Raw genomic sequence first — 21307 nt, forward strand, 5'->3', positions numbered from 1 at the left:
GCTTTACACAAAGTTGCCTAATTGGGGTTCTTTCACTACGAGCACCGACTAAAAAAGGTGAAAGAGCAAACAAACACCCCATGCCCCTGTTTCTTCAACCTAAAACGTTCCAATTCGAGAACTCAGATGTTGATATATTGTCATGAACATAAATTATGAATACAGTAAAAATTGAATTATAGTTTTGCGGTTTAGCGTCCGAAAAGTATGAATAAATGGAAGATTTTGGTACGATATATACTTTGCATTTGCACACTAAGAAGGTGACAACAAATTCTCACATTATCTTCGTCATGGGACACCACTAGAGATGGTTTAGTTAATTAGTGGCGATGTCGCTGATAATCAATATACTTATTTGCAAGACGAAAACCAAATCTTTACGGCTATTCACCGCCTTTCCCCAGCAGGAGTCTTCCCGATGAGCTAGCAGTGCTGAGCGCAGGTGTCAAGACTGGCCAATGAGATGTCTTGTTGCATCGCGGTTGGAGCTGTGCAAAGAATCGCCATCTTCAGTCTTTGTAATAGTGCAGTGAAAATACAAGTGGTAGTGCGTACGTGCGTGTAGCTCTCACAGTATTCGTTCGAAATGTTGGAACTCTCCAACTTTTGGTCTCTGTTTTATATACTTTTAATATCTAAAGGAGTATACAGTTATGTGGAGGTAAGGAAGCTTTTCTCTATATTGTCAAAACACATTTACACGAGAAGAATCAATTGGTTCTCTATTGCGGGCTCACACTCAATAATCAAGGCCATTTCATTGATTTTTATTGCAGACGTTCTACACATTTTGACTGCGGTAATGCAGTGAAAAAAAGCAGCAGCATTTCATGGGCATTGTAAAGTTTGTTTTCGTTTGTGTGGTAATGTGTGTGATGCTAATTGATTTAACTAACATCTGTGTACAAGGCGGTGCCTCAATCCGATGAAATGCATTGGTTTAGTATGAGACATGCGTTCATACCGTACTTTAATATTGATGTATAGATTTTGTATCACGTTTATTTGATACAGTATTATAGAGACAGTAATCTGAAGCAAAAGAGATGCTGGAATGTAGCATCAATTTCTCATACAAGATGGTTGGGTACGCAAGTTGAAATTCCCAGCAACGGCTGCTGCGTAAGTGTGTATGTTATGTGGTATGCTCATTTCTTTAGACATAATTGAACGACATACAGAGGTGTCGTGTAGATGTTAAATTGCCTAAATATTTACATTCCATCACACCACTGATAGCTACAATCCCTGTCCACGAAAGTTGTTTAAAAAAATGTGAAAATGCAAAAAAACATTCCCTTTTTCCAGTCTTTGAAATTTGAACATTTTTAGTGAATATTCATGTTTTCTATTACACAAGCAGGGTTTTACTCTTGAAAGTCTTGGTCTTTACCTTTGATTGTCATGCTTTAATAGAACTAAATCAAGTACATTCAGAGTACACATTCACCCAAACTGTGGTCCATGATTTGGATCTTCCCATCATAAACTGCAGCATATGGAAGTTCACTTTGCACTTAACTTTGTCTTGTGTAAAAAGTAAGTACGTTAACTATTCAAACCTTGTAGTTGTAGGTCGACATAGGCACTCACATGTTCATTTTGTTAGGATACTTTTGTGAGGACATACTATCCCCATCTAGTTCACTGCACTTTTTGACACTCGGTGCAGTGCAGGTGTATCCAGTGTCAGGGTGGTGCAAGGAAATGACGTTCAACTAACTAGACGGAAAGTGGTGTTCTAGTTCAGAAGATTCAACAAATGCCTGTCTGCTGCTTTAAACGGTCATTTGATTAGTTAGTACGGTATTGGTACTACTTTACTATACCGGAGAAACCTATCAATGATTTATTTTGCAACCTTTTACATTGCTAACGTACTATTCTGCATTGCGAAACATTTCTTTAGGTGAAATAATGAATTTCTAAGGAAAATAATGTCTATTTCTTACATCAACGAGTACTTACTGTTGTTCCTTATTTCCAACAAAGCATCCACGGGTAGCCACAAAAACCATTGACGTCAGCCCAAAAATTCACGATAGCGCCACGAACCATCACGGGGACGAGGTATGCCTACTAGGTTAGGTTAGATTAGCACTCCTTTCGTTCAGTTTAGCATATACGGACAATACGAGAGCGTATTGTGCTCTCGTGCAGAAAGCAAATGGTGGCAGCAGCAATAGCACGTCGGAAATAGATTTTCGTAGAAAACCACATGCATTCGCATTGAAATGGATCAAAACTACATTCCCGAACATCAACAACGCTACAGAAAATGATTTGCGTAAGTACTTTCTCCTGTAAATTTGAAGAAATCCGTCTCCGGTATAGTAAAGTGTTACCGTTAGTACTCACCACGTGACCATACACCTGTCCGGAAGGTAGTGCAAATGGTGCAGACACCAAATACACTTCTTGACTCCATTTCAACGAAATCGACGACTTAGTGTTACACCATGTAACCAACTAGATGCTTTGGGGCAAAAAAAGTCATAAAGGCAGTGAACTAGACACAGCTACTAAGTGGCATTTATAAGATAAAAAACCACACCAGCAACAATAAAAGCCTATAATTGTCTGTACAGATCACATGTATAAGCTAATTTTTATTTTGCATGCATTACATATGCTATATAATATAATAGACCCTAGAACTGCCAGATTTTGAGCTAACAGGATTGTGCAAAGTGGAATCATGGCTATGGTAATCATCTATAACGATGACTCTTCTGACTGTGTTTTTAATTGCGATTGTACCTGTTTATGCTCAGCGTTAATGTAGAACCAGGCTTATCTTCTACCATAGACTTCTTGAATTGCTATTCTCTCCAGATATGAAAAAGTCAGAGAAATCAATCAGGGAATTTTGAAAATAATTCCAGAAATCTAAGAAAGTCGCCAACCAGCCACTTGATGGTATACATTCCATACATATTTTTTTGGTATACATTCCATACATATTTTTTATATGGTAATTTTTTTTATCAATATATTTTGAACAATGTTGAATGAACTTTATTCTCGTGAGTAGCAAGTGCAATTTAACATTTACAAGTTGGTTATTTGCTGTTAAAGCACCACAGAATGACCTGTAAATTTATTTGAAAATTGTGTGTAAGAATCAGGGAATTTGTTTTCCTAAAATGATTGGGAGCTCTGTATTTCTCAATGAGCTTCCCCACATGTAAAAAATTTCAAAATCAACCACTTCTGATTTATACTAATTTCACTTACACTACATGATTTTTTTCAAATAAATACTTTTGTCATGTCCATGTTTTTTTAGCTTGATTTCGAATATGAAGTTGAAGTTTTTCTACAGATTTCTTTGTAACAGAATTAGCCTACTTGATGTTATTCCATATATTAGTTCAGTTTCCATCATTCCTAGTTTTGAGCTCCAGAAGCTTTCTCTTTTTATTTGTTATCTCCGGGTAGTGAATTAACATGATAAATTGTTTTCACATTCCAATTCTAGTGAATAGACACTTTCAGTTAACATTTTCATAATGATCGCAAATGTCTATAGTAAAGTTAGTTTTGTTTAATATTTGAAGAAAGTAAATTGTTTGGTAATAAATTGTAGGTTTTTGAGGTCCAGGAATTCATATGTTTAATGTAAGAACACTTTTGTTTGCTTTTTTTCCTTTTCAATACAGCTTTAAATAATCAAGCCAATCTCAAATTAAGTACTTGCTATGAACCTAACTGTTGAGATCCATTGCATTAATATGTGCGATAATTCTTAATCTATGCCAGTTTTTCAATTATTATTATTTTTAATTATTGTACACAAATTTACTAAAATTAATTCCACCATATATTGTAGATTAAAAATCACTTAAATTGTGTCCCACCAAGAGTTCATTGGTAAAGCATCCCAAAACACTTCTTGAGGATGATTACACAATCAAATCACATGAGTGTAATCATTCAACCCCATACTCTCCTATTATTAACAAAAAGAAAGTGAATTAATTCATGTCAATTTAAATAATGGTTTTTATCTGGTAAAGGGACTGTCCTAAAGTTGGCTACTCTCAACAGGCACTCGCAGAGCTATGGTGCCGTGTTAACAATTTCTCGATTTAAAATTAGTTCAGCATGGTTAGGTTTTGTCCTGTGTAGTGGCCATGTGGTCTCTAAGGCGTCATGCTTTGGTCTCCGGCTATGAAACTCGCGCAGCTTCGAGTCTCGAGAGGGAAGCGTAACAACTTTGCTCCTGAGATTTCAGGATGAGTATGGGACCTGTGTCCACTCACCACCGTGAGGAAATTATTTGGGAGCTACAAATAAATAGCATATTCCAGTCATGGAAAATTCCAACAACGACTGGTGGTTTGTCGTGCTGACCACACGTCACCCCGTAACACCTCAGCAGGTGAGAGTGAGGCCGTGGTCCTCATTGGCTGTTGCACCATGGGTTATTTTTAGGTAACCTTTGAAGAAGTACACTTGTGCAAAGTTTAGTTGAGGAAATTGTCCCATGGTTTATCACAAAAAGTTAATTCAAATTAATTATGCTCAAGCAAAAAATAGTGGTGCCAACTATTCCCAAGTAGACTATCAGTTCCAGTAACATGATGTATAACTTAGGTGCACGAATTTATGTACCATGAAAAACCACCCTTGGAGAGAATGTTTCTTTTTTTTTTTTCAAGATGCTTGCAGGATATGGAAGATTCAATTCCAATTTTTTTTCAACTTTTGCTCACTCTGAACCTAACACTGAACCTGCACAGTGAGTAAGTAGAATGATCAGCATAACCCTGCTTTTTAAAAATTATTAATGAACTACCAAATGAAGTTCAACACAACTTTACATGTTTATTTCAGTTTATTGTGGGAGCCACTCTGGTCACGAAAACCAGAAAACAGCGGCAATGGGATTCGATGCACTGACCACGTGTCACCCAATGAAAAGCCACTCTGATACGCCCTGGCCCTTCAAGGGCTGTTGTACCATGGAGTTTTTTTTAGTGTGGGAGCCACAGGAGCTCTTCAAATAGGAATTTTTGAGAAAAATTTTACTTTTTTACTTCTAATTGCATTTATTGGGAAGAGCATACCAAAATTTCCCTTCTCACAATAGCATAACTTTATGTGTGTGTGTTTTAAACAAACCTACTATCCATGCTAAATAGTTGACTAGAATTTTTTTGGTACATCACTTCATATTTCAAAAGAGCGCACTTGAATCTGCCCACCCCTGAGAGGTTTACAAATTTAAGGATGCACATAATTCTGAAATTCCAGCATATTTCGCATTGTGTGATGGTAAATGACTTTTTACTCTACGCTGTTGTTTCGGTCAGTTTACATTAGATTATTAGATTGATAAGTTAGAATTTTGCTGCAAGCTTGAGAGCATCAAGTATGCGCAGGAGAAAAAAAAAGAGTTCATTATTTTATAACCAGTCCATCACAGGGCATTGTCCCATATTCTTATATTAGTGTAGCAACCAGGTAAGGCACATAAGCCAATAAGCCACCACCAATGTGAAAAGAATGGGTGTTCTTTTTCATCTTTGACAATGGATAATTTGTTGAAAATCGTGGGTAGGTTTATTATTATTTTTAAAGATGTTGACTGCAAGCCATTGCAGGCAACAAATACAACCCCAGCACAGTGCCGTAATTAAAATATTTTTGGCTGAGGTGCAAATCATGCCATTATCCCAGCCATGGTATATTTTGCTCAATGAGGATGGTATTGCAATTACGTATATAATACAAAAGAATGCGTATAATATAATATTAAGTCCCTGTCCAGGTTAAGAAAATAGACTAAAACTCTGTAAATACACATTGTGAGACTAATGTTATTAAAAAATTATGCATTTTTACATCAAAACAACCAGTGAATGTGGATTTGATACATATCGAGCAATCAAGATTCCAGAAATAATAAATTCTGCACATGGTAATTATTTGCAAAAGAAAATACTGAAACTTTTGCTTGCATGCTTTGGCATCAGCGAACTGCTTCATAATGTGCAGAGCATTAAGAAATTATCATTGCCCCATTGTAGTCATGTACCGCAACAGCAAAATGTACAATGCTATAAAAGACAACAATCACTATGGCATCAGCAATACATAATTTTTGAGTAAGGAAAATGAAACATGAAATGCTGTATGAAAGAGTTGCACATATAATATACAGTTGGTGCAAATGTGTAATAATTTTCACAGCAGTTAATTTTCTTATAGTTTTTCTTGTATGTATGCATTGCTTCCATTGTAGAATTATTTTATTGTAGTTTACGGTTATTACAAGCATAAGAAAATAGTTTTTCGTTGTGACGTTTCAGGAGAACACACGCTCCCTTCATCAGACATTTATTTTTATTTTGACTAAAGATACAGTTATAACAATAGTTAGCAATTTTTTTAAACAAAAAGAATCCGTTATATAATGGATGTTGTTAATGTTACATTGTTGTAATATAGCAACCTAACTGTAAAAAGAAGCAGTCTGTTTTATTTTTATTTCAGTTAAAAAAATTTGATCACATTATTTTTATTTAAAATTATCAATCCCAAATATCATCATCAAAGTCATCGTTGTTTTCACAAAGTTTCTTGATGAATTTTAAAGATGGTAGCTTATTCCATTTGTGAAAAAGAAAACTCCATACTGGATCTATGTTACCATTTTCATTATTTAATTTATTCCAGTGTTCTTATGCAATGAACGAAGCTTCCCGGACATTCAACTCTGTGTTTCCCGTAAATCTTTTCAAAACCCTTATCTTTTTAATCAAACGCTTCTCTTCGATGATGTGAGCTGACAAACCTGTTCTTGGGTTTAGACTTATAATGTCCAAATCGTGTTCATGCCATTTTAATGGCATTTTCCTTGCTGTTTGTCCTATATAATCGTTTGAACATGAACAACTTATATTATATATTCCTGTGGTTTCCACATCTGGTAGAGTGTTTCTAATTTTGAATTCTTTATTTTATTCAAAATAAAAATAAATGTCTGATGAAGGTAGCGTGTGTTCTCCTGAAACGCCACAACGAAGAACTGTTTTCTTACGTTTGCATAAGAAAATAATTTTCTTATGTTGTGAAAACTTGTAATTGGCTTTTGCATAGGAAAATAGTGGCAATTTTCACAGAAGATCTCATGAGAATGCAATTTGTAGATCTAAGCTCACCAGACAAAAAATTAGTCACCCCCTGGAGACATCACTGTAATACCGAGTAACATCTCTTGATTCGGCGAGGTAAGGAGTCCACAAGGTTCTGCAGTTATTCCACATCCAGTTGACACCACTCGCTGATCAAGAGATCACGTACGGCCCCCAAATTGCCGGGATGCTGATTTCGGCGTTTCACTCGCTTTTCCAAATATTCCCACAAATGTTCTATGGGGTTAATATCAGGTGATTTAGCAGGCGAGGTGAGGTAGGGTGCCTGAGTGTTCATCAAATCACTCACATACTCATGCTGCCCTGTGAACATGGTAGTTGTCATCTTGGTAAAGGGGGGTGTCCACAGCATGATCACAGAGAATGTTCGAATGTTCATACTGCTTCATGTTCACGGTCACCTGAATGAGTGGGCCAGTGCATAGTAAGAAAAACACCTCCAAAACATCACAGAACCACCCCCTGCCTGAACTACACCCTCCACACACTGCAGATGAAATGCCTCATTTGACCGTTGGTCTACTCAACGCCTTGCATCATTTGAAAAGAGGCAAAATTGCGATTCATCAGACCACATTACGCCCCTCTAGTCTGCCACTGTCCCAATTCGGTGTTGTCTTGCCCATGTCAGATGTTCAACTTTGTGTCACTGTGAGCAAAGGCCTCTTTCGAGGTACCCAACACCATCTGTCCATGGCATGAAGTTCTCGTCGCAATGTTTGCTCGGAAATTAGTTGGGATAGACCTTCATTCACTGACTGCAACAATTCCTGTCTGTTTTGAAACCGATTGTCATTCATAAGACGTGACACTCATCTCCGGTCCCTCTGGGTTAGGATCTTCTTCAACCACAGTTCTCACGCCGTGTTTCATTGCCACCAGTGGTACACCCATTCATTGTACACACGTTGGTCAGTTCGCATCGTTACCCCAACAAATCCGGCAACTTCACTTACTGTGTGACCATGGGCACGCCCAAACACGATAGCCCCTTTTTGCCACTCCGACACATCCCTGGCTTTGCCCATCTTGACACACTAGTCCCGTACTGGACAACGTCTTTCGCACTCAACGTTACTGCTATAGTCACACAGCACTGATCCAGACAGTGACTAATTTCTTGTCAGGTGAGCTTATTATGATTATGCATTAATGTTCTTCAACTAAATCAGGATGTATTTGCAGTTCCTCGCATAACAAAATAACAATAATGTAGCTGTGAAAGTATGTAATTTTTAGCACTTCGAGTATTGCATAAAATGATGTGTGGATTTTCACAGCGGGCGTTTGTGTAAGCTTGCATTCACTTATGTGACTGGACCATCGTTTGCTGCAATCTGGAGTATATTTTCGGGTGGAGTTTGTTGATCATGAATTTACTTGGTTTATAATGTGTAACGTGAAGGTCCTACACAACAACTTGGAGACTTAGACATTTCAATGTATTTCTTTAGTCACGAGTTGATCAGAGTTTTTTTTTTCTAGCAACCCAAAGGTTCTACACTGATACTGCGAGTTTATGGGTCGTGAATTGAGAGTCAAAGTGAGTTGAATTACTGGAGTGAGTGCATTTCAGAAACTTCTCCTGAATAGTCAGAAATTTTTAATGTTTCATTAATTTTCGCTTACCAGTACAAGATGAGTTTGTAAAAGATGTGGGTGCATTATTACTCATTGAATAGCGAAACCTTGAAAGAAAAGGCTTGAAAATGTCAGATGGTGAAAACTATGAAAATGTAGTTTTCCCTGTGAAGCTGGCAATTGTAATTGCAGTACAAGCTTTTATTAATTTTTTTGTCCCATGTTGACATTTATTTTCACAATTTACAGAACATGTCTGAGAGCTTTGTTATGTTTATTAGATCAATTATTAGTTATTATACATATGCATTTTTTAAATAACTTTTATCATATTTGTAACCCTTCCATCATAGTTGCCATCATGCTAATTGTTGAGCCATGACAAAACGTCAAGCGTTTATGTATGAAGTTTGTAGCTGTAGTCTATTGGTTACATTCCATTCTTCCATTTTTAATATTACTTGTGTCAAAATTTTTACCATATTTAGAACGAAGTATGAAGTTTTTGCTGTAGTCTACACAGTGTAGGGAGATAAAGTTAAAGATGGATAGGAGCTCATTAAATAAACCGGTAGTACTCTTGATGTCCCAATTAAAGGATGGAAGAAATATTATTAAAGGTGAAGACTCTTGGCCCGATTATTAGCCTGGCAACAAGCCTTTGGTGTTTCTAGAGGTTGTGATAGGGAGAAGTCGTGCTTGTAATAACCAGGTTGAAGTGGGAGGAGTAGTTTTACACTTTTTTATCATGAATTTGAGTGTGAGCAGTTTCCTAATTGTTTGAAGCTTAGATTTTATTGTGTGTTTTTAAGGCACGATTCCAGGTACTTAGACCACTAAGGAATGAGTAGGATATTAAAGTGCATGTGACTGTGTTCTATATGGGTTGAAATTCTATATGCTTTTATTAGATTTCACATGTATTTTCTTGTATTTCACTACATCTCTACATTAACCAGGGCTACACAATTGGTTTCGTTTTTTAACGTGCCCGCTGGGTTGTAACATTTTTTTTGTAGTATTAAATGCATGTTTTGGCTTTTTTATTGCATATTTCGCTATTTTTAATGCATGTGAATTCGCCCAATACAGATGGAGCAGCTTGAACAAAAACCATGTGACTTGTTCTTTATATCTATCACAACTCTTTCCTGTAAGTAAAATGGAATGAGACTATACAAGAGGTACAAAACTTGATATATTGCCCACCGCAGCTTTCCAACTAGTTGGCCAACTAATTTCTGTAGTAAATGTTCTGAGTAGCCAGCCAAGTTAAATCATTATCACGTGTCATTGCAAATGTTCTGTACCCTCTTGATGCCATAGGCTTTTTTCTTTTTTTTGTATTGTATTTTTGTTATTCAGCATCGCTTTTCTGCTTCTATTGGCTAATCGCGACCAAGCCGGTAATCGAACCGTGAAACTTCGGTGGCGAGATCGAAAGACGACCACGTGCTCGCCCACTGGACCGGCTAGTTGTGGACAAAGCAGTAAATTATGATATTAGTTGAACGAGAAGTGCCATTCATTCCTGTTACTTGACTTGTTGCCGCAGAAAATACATCTAGTTAGCCAATCGTTGACCCCCCCCCCTCCCTCCATGTAACATTCTAAGCTAAGAGGAAATCCAAACGTGCACCCATCGGTATGCGACTGTGAAAAAGAAAATACTGTATAACCTGTTTATGATATCCGCCCATGTACTGCAATCTTAGCAACCCATAAACGTTGGCTATAACGAGCACTTTCCCTTGACCGTCACCTTGGATTCATTCTTGCGATTGCACCTATTAGTAGTGGAGTTGCACGAAGAATGCCCGACTGTTAATATACTCTGTTCGTACGTGGTTTCTCTTGGCTGATTCACACTAAATCTGCCACTGAAATACTTGGAAAGCAAGCACTATGCTGTTCTGTGTGAACAGGTGAGGAGCACACCCATAGCTTGAGCAACTAGCTTGCTTTCACCGTGGAGGCAAACAAGGGAGATTAGGTGCTTGTTTGGAGGGGTAAAAAGTATTTTTTGCCGCGTTTACCTTCGAAGGAACTCGCGGTCAAATAACCAATTAGGCCCATTGCTTGGGCAAGAAGCGGCAACTTTAAAAATCCCCCTCCCTAAAGCAGCAGCAGGGAAACAGGATTCTGTCAAAATGACAGTTCTGCGCCTGAATGGACACCGGTTTTAACGGGTCCCATCTTTTTTCCGCCTACATTCTACACTGGACCGTTACTAGCTAATCAGATGACAATTATTTCCCACAAAGCTACAGTACCGCTTCTCGCTCTGCAGACCACACGTAAATTCGAGATCGCTCTATAGTAAATTTGTCCGTTAACCATCCGGTGGAGGCGTATTGGACAGTGGTTCGGATCTCACTTTCAAATGTAGGTCCGGTCCCGATTAGCCATCTGTGCATAAAGTGGACATCAATCGTCGGGTAGATCAGGCGTGCATTACGTGGTTTCTCAGGACATCAATATTTCGTACAACATTTCTGTATGTGTATTTTGTCTCTTTTCTGCTTCCACTAGCTTAATCGCATCGATGACGATGAATTGTGAATCAGGGGAAAGATGAACCAACAAACACACAACTTGAGAAGAATTGAAACATAAGACCCCTTGCTCGCACAGCACGCTACACTCAATAACGACGACGAAGATAAGTGGCGAATTGATGAAAGTGATGGTGGAGCAAGCAAAGAGGAACGTCCATGCTTTGCTTAGATTCGAACCTAGGATCATGGAGACCGGCTTTTTATGAACGCTAACCTCTAATCGACACTGCCTCTTAAGTCTCATCTTGTAGTAATAAGCCGTATTATTCTAGTTAGTGTAATCATATTGAAATTAGCATTTTCATCTCCATGGGAATGTAGACACTTGCGTTTTGGAACTAATGTGTGAAGGAAATTCACGAATGCTTATTATTCGTATTTTTGCATCAAGAGCTGGCATCTGTCTGGAATAGCACTCTTTAGAGGAGTCTCATGACGCGCATACTGAGTGCATTCGCTGATAGGGATAGGGGAGCCGCCGAAGGAAGGGATGAAATTACGCGCGTCTGCATATCCATCGCGAGAAGACGGAGGGAGGAAATTAAATAAGCCTTGTGTTGCACAAAATTTGTTCTGGTTCCCGCAGAGCTCGACTGTTCTGTCGGTGGAAATTGAGTTAGGACCTCTTTTTAATCTCCATCTCATCTACATTCGGAGCGCCTAACGTGGCGGCGCTCGGAAAAGTGGGAAGTCGCCTGTTTTTAACGGGTCCCTTGGATTTTCTCACCAATGCTCCTGAGGAGATGCTGCGGGAGACAGATGGGAATGCGGCCGTTGACTGTCTTGGCGATCGATGGTCTCCTTGTATACCCATTAGGCGCAGTACAGGACTTGTAAAGCGTCTTGAAGTTAACCAGAATGTTGAGATTGGCATAGTTGTTAATACGTTTACATTTTTTTAATCGTTTATTTATTTACTGAAAGACCGTTTTATATTGAAACTAGGGCTGAGCCGATGCCGATAGTCTGACCGAGAGCGATATTTGAAAATTTGTTCAAAATATTGATCAATATTGGTGTGCAAATATTCCTCTCCGCATCAATTTACCAAGAAATTAGCTTTAGAATATTCAAGAATTACACCAGAATATTATAGATGTTATGTAATCACAAAGTAGTTTTTTGTGCAAAATAAAAGAAAAGTTTGAATTTTGCATAAATTCCAGGATAAATAGATTACACGAAAAGTGTCGCGGGAATTTTTGCCGACTCCTTGAAAGAGCAATATGACGGAAAAGTATCGGTAAGTGAATTCCAACCGATTCAACTGGTATCGGCTCGACCTTAATTGAAACTGTAGCAACTAGAAGATGACGATAAGAATAAATACAGAGGCAATATGTAGCTCCAAAATTGGCCACAGAAAGGTCTGGAAACGTCAGGGATTATCTTTTGAATGGGAACTGTGTACCGAACTGCTTGAATTTTCCTTGTTCTTCAAATCGTGATGAAAACTCCACCATCACTGCCGGCGGCTAGATTAATTTTTTTTGCCGACTGAGCCAAATTATTTATGTTGCTTATATCAATAACACGAATGACTGAGAGGATAGGGTGGACCGAGCCTTGAGCGGAGGCACGCAGCTGCAACTCATTGCAGCAGCCAGTGTTGGTCGTTTGGGAGTCTGCACGAAAAGCTGTGTATGAAACGAAACCCATGCTGCATACGCCGTGGGCATTAGCCCGAGAGTACTAGCCCATGCGTGCAAATCGATTGAAGCGAACCCATTGTGCTAAGCGTGTCTCACGCACGGTATATTTTATGAGCTCGCTCTATATTTTCAGCGTTGTGTTTCTGGTGATTCATGCATTTCCTCCCTCCTATTTTGTGTGAATAGGACTTTGTAACTTCGTACGTAATTATCGTAAATTTGCTTCCTCGGTGTTGCTCCTAATTTCTAGTGTTATGTGCAATGCTTGATTGTTTCATTTGGAGCCCACAATTCTTTCCCGAATTGTTAACATTATATCCGAATTTATGTTCGTGTGAAGAAGCACAAGCATCACGCCTTTCACAAAGTATTCGTCAGATTATTCTACCACCATTTAAAATTGATGAATTTATAATATCAAACCTACACTCTAAAACAAATTTGCAATTGTGTTGCCACCGAGAGATGTATAATACAACTCCAAACCGAGTGTTAGTGATGTGTCAAGACACTAAAGATGGTGTCAAATAACACCAATGGATGATATTCAGTGAACAACTTCCCCCACAACGCATTGCGCGAAATCACGCTCCGACGCCATGTTTGGGGCAAATATATCAGATCCTGCGTTGAAAACATCTCTTGTAAGCATTCTACGCAGCGGCGGTTCAAGGGGGAGAGCCGCAGTGCCATGGCACTACCCTCAGAAGAAACACATACCGCGCCCAACTATTGTTAAATTAATACATTGATAGTTTACAGGCAAGGAGATTCGAATCTTGCAATCGGTCAAGCTGACGTGACGTCCGCCCCAACTTCCTCACTGCATCGCCAGCTGTTTCGTACCCTCGCGAGGCAGCGGTCCGCGCCGCCCAAGAGCTGGCCTAACCAAGTTGACAGACATGCAGAGGGTTGAAGTCTCAGCGAGGAACCTTTCCACCATGAGCTGGGAACAAAGTGGCAAGGGGTGGCACGGCGATGGAACTTTCGCAATGTTTGACACAGTTGCCACCTTCAGAGATAAGTTGCTAGATACGACGGATTTGTAAGACCCGTTGGGGAAGTAATTCGTAAGAAAGGTACTATCTACTTTTCTGCCTACTTTTGGAGAACGAACTTACTATTTTTCCAAAGTTAAATAAACATTTTGATAGCAGATAGATGCGCCTGGAGGGCCATCCAGACTTGTTTAAAAATATAAAAGTAAAAAAAAAAAAAGTGTGGTGATGCGAGTTCCCTTTGGCATTTCGACAATTTCTTTTTACAACAAATGTCTATGATATATTCGACATCCAGTTGGAATACGTGTGCATGGGGGAGGAGAAGGTGAGAGGATTTGTTTTTATCTTCCTCTTGTAATTGTTGTGTTTTTAGGGACTCGTCCTGTAGTGTATAAAGATAGGTTAGTGAGTAAAGATGAATCGGATTAGTGCTTTATTACTTGAACACACACTGTTTTCCACGTTACCAAACGAGGATAAACATCTTGGCCAGTGGCGCAAACTCAAGGCGGGGGTGGGCATTTCGGATTTTTTTTTTTCAGATTTCTTGATCAGGTTGGCACTACCCATCATAGTTGCTGCCGGCCGCTACTTATTCTATGTATGGTCTTTGCCGAAGTGATTCAAGGTATGATTATCATATCATATGTGTACGTATAACATATCGCAAATTTCTCGCTGTATGAAAGCGTCTAACTAGATGCTGTTTCTTTCCAAAGTGCACTGCGTGATGACGTCAAGTTGAATAACATCCATTCCACATTAATACCAACAAGTGGTGGCAATGCAGTAGCATATGCTTTTAGAGTAAAACTATTCATCTTAAATTAAATATTGTTAGGTCAACATGTAGCACGGAGTAACTGCAACCCTAGACTCATGGTCGATTCCCGGGGCGGACATTTCACTGCATAAAGCATCTCTGGGGCTAGCATCTAGCGGGGGGCGTAAAGCGACCGGAGAGTGGTGCTGATCATATTGCCTCTTCTGTGGCGAGAATATGCGGGGCCCTGCCTCCACACCTCCACTATCTTTTCATGGCAGCGCACAGGGGTATAGTTCTACCTTTTTGGGGCATCAACAAGCAAGGCTGGAAAAAATGTACCCGTTTTCTGGTGGTGCATCACCTATCAGTTTCTCGCAAACGATCAGAGCTATAAATGCCAATTTTGGTGAACTGATAAGACTTACCAAGTACAGTCTGTTCCAGGAATGGACGAAGCGAAGAAGTGCAACCGGCTGGTAGCGGCGGTCGCGTTTTCCCCTCCATACAGTCCTTTTCCTCCCTGCGTTCGGAGAGAACTTTGCTCCACAAACTCTAGTCTAGTAGCTCATCGCAACATAAACTTATCGGCCTGTCCGTCTCACCTTGAGAGACAGCAATCACCTAAAGTGACCTGTCGACTTACGCAGGGGGGGGGGGGGGGCTGAACAAAGGTTAAAAACTGCAATTGCAAAATATTTTATAGTTTATCCTACCTGCACCTGGAAAGCAGCTGTGTGATATCCACATTTACAATTCTAGCTCCATCTGAAAAATAGTCCTGCGTATGCTATACTGAACGCAACTCTAACTGGCGGTTGACCTTGACGGCTATTTCTGGCCCCCTTCGTTCCCCAGTCGTCTTCGGGAGTGTGGGGCTCGATGGGTGTCAACAAACTCAGTTTCGAAGTAAAAGCTGAAGGGGTCGCATCACTCTCCCGAAGCAACTTCTGTGTTTGCCAGTTGTCTGTCTGCGTGTGAAACTCCTTCATGTAGGACCACGTGTGCAGTTGTACCATTAACACCCCGCTGATTCCTGGTGCTGGCAATATCGGTGCCCGAGAAGACTCTCGCGCTTTACAGTACGTTTGGCAACGTGTGGTAGACCCAACGCTCTATCGTTTCGTCCCGCGAACAACGTTCGGTACCTTGGGACTCGAAAATGCCCGATTTCAGTCGAAGAAAATTCAACTGATCGCTGATTCGCTGTTTCCCAGCCGCCAGTTGGAGTTGCGTTCAGTATAGTGCCTGTCGATATCTGAAACCTCGAGAGGGACACTCGGGCATCAAATCGTGGAACATCCGAGTGAATACTTACGACCTCTGTATCCGCGTAGTTCCCTGAACATTCTAAATGAACGAGGTATGTCATTCGTTTCTAAGCCGGTAAGAAGTCGAAGGTTTGCAATATTCTTTCCACGCAACGTAGCTTTTCTTTTTTTAAAATTTGGAAGTGGATTGAACTTTCAGTTTGACGGGTCTCCCTTTCAAAATTTGTAATTTGCCGAGCTGTTATGGAGTTTTCTTCCTTCATCAGAGTTCTAATTAACACTTAACGCTCGACGGCGGATAACTACGGGATAGTGCAAGCTTTTAAACCCGTGAATAACGTCATTAAAGTCGATAATGCTTCCGATATCTGGCAAAGGTCAGGCTCTCGCTTCCGTTGTTGTGACTGTATTGATCATGCAGGAGTGCGAGTACGAATGGCAGCTCTCATGGTTGAAAATGTGACAGGAAGTGAACTTCTGTCCGCTGTGCAAACTGGGAGTGACCGAAATCACGGTGGAAAATATCATTATTTGTTGGGTTGTTTTGTTGCTGGGATTCCAGATATTCTCTGACGAGTCACATCCTGGGTTCACTTAGCCACAATTTTAATTGTAACATTCTATTTGTATGTTTCATAATTTTTTTTGCTTTGTGCACTCTTAAAAGATGAAATATTCAACCAGTATATTGATCACAGAATAATTACGACCATCCAACTGTTTTTCTTTTTACTCCGTTGAACTCAATGCTTTTGTTGCTGTAAGTGCCAGTTTCATTTTGGACTTGGATAAAAGAAATCAGAATGTCCGACTCGTTTCTGCGCGACACACACATATCACTCTCTTGCCTTCCATCAGTGAAGTGCCTCTATGCGTATCGAAGACGCCGACCTCTCTGGCGGAATGGTTACCATAGTCCGATAAAAAATGTGTAAAGTGCCTTGTCCTTACATTTACAAGCAATTTTCAACTGACAAGGAAAGGACACGGCTTGGGAAACTGAGTTTGGGACTGGACTGTGTGTGGTGGTACCAGCGCGCACTAGCCTGCCATTTACAAACAAAAAAGCTCATCGAAGCTTTACATGCGTTTTGGTGGTCCCGTGGGTACAAGTTTAACGAGCCGAAGGTTCTGGATTCGATTGGCCCTACTTTTCACCCTTAACCTATAGCAACCATTTATTGCGACATTATCGAGACATTTTGTTTTCCGTTCTTTTACGATAATTACCATTCTGGATCGTGAATAAAATAAAATATTTTGTCGAATATAGCACGTGGATAATTAAATAGTAAAATTTTGTAGAATGATGAGAAAATTGATAAAGCATCGTGCAAAAATATTTTTCATAAATAAAATTGTAAAAACATTAAAATGGGCATTTACCCCAGAAGTGTAAATAAATTTTAATTCATTTTTATTTCATTAAATTATGAAATAAATTAAATGACTACTTGCTCGAGATAATAGGAAAAAGTAGAGACTTTGACGACAATGCGAATGTTTTTTTTTTTATATATATATACGATTCTTTTCGTCGGATGTAAACCAGCACGATTGAAAAATGGCACTTCTTTCAAATCAGAGCTGTAAATTCATTTCTAGTGTAATTTATTGTGTAGCTTCGCGATTTATCTAACAGAAGCCAATTGGAATTGTTTTATCATTGAAATGTATATAACCGCAGTCGATTTTTAAAAACTACAAATTATGCAGCTCTGATAAAGGCAATTGTCACCTTAATGGTATTACCTTGTAACATTGCAGTTCTTTGGTGAATAATCGTATAACAAGAAAATAAGGATAATATACATTCTCAAAGTGAATGAGGAAGCTGACTTTCTCTGGCTGGGGAGGAATTTACAAGGAGGGGGGAATCTCTTACTTTCCCCCCTAATTCAAATGTTGTGTGTGTAAATCTCATAACAGTTTCATATAATTTTCGATTAAATTATTATTTAGTTGGAAAATCTTATTGTAAGGAGTTTGTGAAGGAGGTTATTATGATGTATATGATTAAATGTATCAGCCACGTGTTGTCAAACACACACAAATGGACCTTTCTTCATAGTATGAAGCAAGTGACATATTTGTCTTTAAATAAGTCCATTGTGTCCTCGGGTATGTTTCTGATCCAGTTTTGTTTCTGCTGGTTTCTTTTCAGACACATTTACCTTCTGAGCTTGCTTTGAATAATTATCTGTTTCAGAACACCTGTCACTTTTTTATAAACAAAAACATTTTGTATTTTATGACTAAATTTCTGCCTGAAGCATTTTTTTTTTGTTGATTTTGAAGTTAATTTGTTCTGTCATTGTCTTGCAAATTAGGTTGAACATGCTCGTGTTATTTAAATGAAACGATTTAGAATTTGATACTTACAGTCTTGGTGGTTAGCTCTACTAAATTATTAATGTGAAACAAAACTTGTTTTTCTTCCTCTTGTTTAGTATGCTTTTTCGTGTACAGTCATGGAAGAAATTACTTCCCCCACAAAGCCTTAATACAAGTAGTATTATAGGGGAAGTATTTCTTTCCAGTACTGTACACCAGACAAGGAAGTTATTAAAATAAGTTTTTATGGATGTAATTTCACTTGTGCTGGTAAAGCAGAAGGTGTTTCTGCATATTCGTGCTTTCTGTTTCAATTCTTGAATCGACGTTGCGGAAAACAGAATGAATGAATATTGTGATACGACAAATTTGCTACTATTAAATATTTGTCATTGACATTTCAATTACCTTAACGGTTACATCTGACTCAATTTGTAAAAATGAATTCTTGATTGTTTCGCTCATTTTATCATAATTGTTTATTAACATTTGAGTGTGTTTACGTAAAGGGCGAATTTATGAAATATTCAGATTGCACATCATGTCGAATCCAAATCCCAGTGTCATACTAAAGCGACATTAATTCCGGAATGGTGTATTTATACTCAACTGAAGTGAACGTGTATCTCGTACATTCATATGTAACTGATGTTAAATTTTGAACACTTTCTAGTTCAAGGAATACTGCAAGTTAGCTAAGAACTGGTTTTCCGACTGCTATTGTTCTGTTGGATAATTCGGCAGATGAATATACAACATGGTTGCGACAGGCTTGCTTCTCTTACGCAGTGGAAATGTTTGCAAAAAAAATTTCAACCAACAGTTATAAAGGGACCATAGGAGAAGAGTATAGCCCAGCCCTTGAAGCGTTTTTCCAACTGAATAACCATACACTACACTTAGGCATTTGTATACGCCACTCGCTTTCGTCGAACACATGGAATGTTCTAAATCATTTTTATACCTATTTTGAGTACGATAAATGAATCTTTTACCAGCAATGTGTGGCATTCAAACTAACTTGGAGGGGAGATTAATGCTTTCTTCCTTTCTATATCCCCATGTTTTACAGTAGCGATAACACCAGCGAGGGGCAAGTGGTAGGACAGGATTAAGCATTTGGTCCCCTTATCAACCTGTAGCAAACCATTTTTACATAAATAAATGTTCATTTATTTCTAATTTGCAATTATGTAAGATATATAGGGTGTATTAAGTGTGACGGACAACGTTATATAATTGTTATGCAGCCTCCCTTTCAGTTTGAATAGCTAGGCATTCCAACGTTATGTGTGACATTCACACACATAAAATGTAAGATTCTAGAATTTTTAATAGACTAGAGTATTATTAATAAACTGATTGCATAGAACTATGAAGTACTTGTCATTCATATTCTGAATGGATGAAAAGTATTAATGGAAGTAAATGCGGGGTTTGGGATTGAGTTGACCCAACGAGTGAGAGTGAGTGAGTAAGTAAGTAGCGGATCCTTTTCCCTGTTTTTTTTAAACATCCTGAGTAAATACGTTGCTTTAAATATTAATTTCTAACCACTATAATTTCTTATGTAAAATCCAAGATGCAAGTGCTGAGGAATGAATTTTGCATACAAATTTTGTATTGTGTGTGAAGTAAAGCATGTTTATTCGAGAGCTTACACCATCAGAGATATTGAAGAAATTGCGGAACTGGTAAAGCTTTCTCAATATCACAATATACCCCGCAGCGTGGGGTTTATAGTGCTATTGAACTATTTGGTTGAAGCCGAAAGTGTGAAAGTATTTATTTTTTTCATTTTGCAGCAAGTTGTCTTGGAAATTGAAGTGTTTAGTTGATTTTAGTATGGTTTAGTTTTCCGAATCTCCTAGCCTTCATCCAGTGAAGAAAATACCCAAACCAAGTTCCAACTTTCTTGCTGTTGTGTATGCTACAACCAGTGCATTCCAAATACTAAAAGTAATTATAAAATATTAAGAACGTGGAGTGTTACTGTAGTTATTGCATGAGGTCAGTACTACAGTGTAGCACTTCGGCGAAATTGTGTATGAGAATTGATTCCACACAAAAGCAGGCGCGAGGGTGCAACATTGTCACACTAAGTGGTTATGAATTACATAACTAAATGGTATGTGGACATGTGTTTTTCTTAACGTGTTATGTAAAAACTGGTTTGACAAAAACTTTACGTAGCAACACGCACACACATGTAGAGAAAGTATTTGTATGAAGTGAATATGTTATACGTAGGGACATGAAGTTTTCGTTTTAGCCGGCCCCCGTGGCGGAGTGTTTATCTCATCGCGCTACGACGCCAGGGGTCCCGGGTTCGTATCCCGGCCTGGTCATGGGTGTTTGTGTCTCCATCAATTTAATCATGTCATCAGTCATCTCCATCTTCGCAAATTAGCCAAAAGTGACACAAAAGGCGAAGTTAAATAAAGCCAATCAATCAACGTGTTTTAATGGTAACAACGAAAAGTTGAGCAAAGCACAATAAAGTGTTTAAAATTTATTTGGGTAGATCAAAGAGGCAAATTTTCGGAATTGCGAAATAAAGCGAATTATGCAATTTTTAAAGAATAACTCCGGATTTTACAACGCGAAATATGCAATATAAATTCGGGATAACTCTTCTTCTGTTCAAAGACAGTTACCTGAAGCGCTATGAGTTCTGTTATTTTTATTTCTAGCGTTGCTGGTGAAATTTCAATCAAAAGAGATTGTCTCACTTCATTGTATTGCAGTTTGGCGGTTAAGTGTTGTATATTTAGTGGCCGATGAGATGCAAGGAAATTTGCTTATTTCTCAGAAAGGTGAGATTTAACTAAAACTTAATTAAAACTAAACTTTATCTCAATTTTCAAGAACTAAAACATTGCGAAAATCTTGAGCATATAGAATTGAGTTGTTGAGTTGGTGTTTTAAGTCCACTTTATGCACAGTAAGGCTAGTCAGTACTGGACCTACAGTTTAAAGTG

The 21307-nt window shown here is 38.6% G+C and overlaps 1 protein-coding gene across 1 annotated transcript in view; it reads left to right on the plus strand.

The window, feature by feature from the left end:
* Positions 1-500: 500 nt before the first annotated feature.
* Positions 501-21307, plus strand: part of Appl (amyloid-beta-like protein) — a 289430-nt gene continuing 268623 nt past the window's right edge. Inside the window, exon 1 of the mRNA XM_083114100.1 lies at positions 501-664. Within this exon, the coding sequence (XP_082970226.1) occupies positions 590-664 (75 nt within the window). The 5' untranslated portion in view covers positions 501-589. The remainder of the gene's footprint in view (positions 665-21307) is intronic.

Source organism: Lepisma saccharinum, chromosome 28 (genome assembly GCF_977018435.1).
Source record: "Lepisma saccharinum chromosome 28, izLepSacc3.1, whole genome shotgun sequence".
Classification (NCBI taxonomy): domain Eukaryota; kingdom Metazoa; phylum Arthropoda; class Insecta; order Zygentoma; family Lepismatidae; genus Lepisma; species Lepisma saccharinum.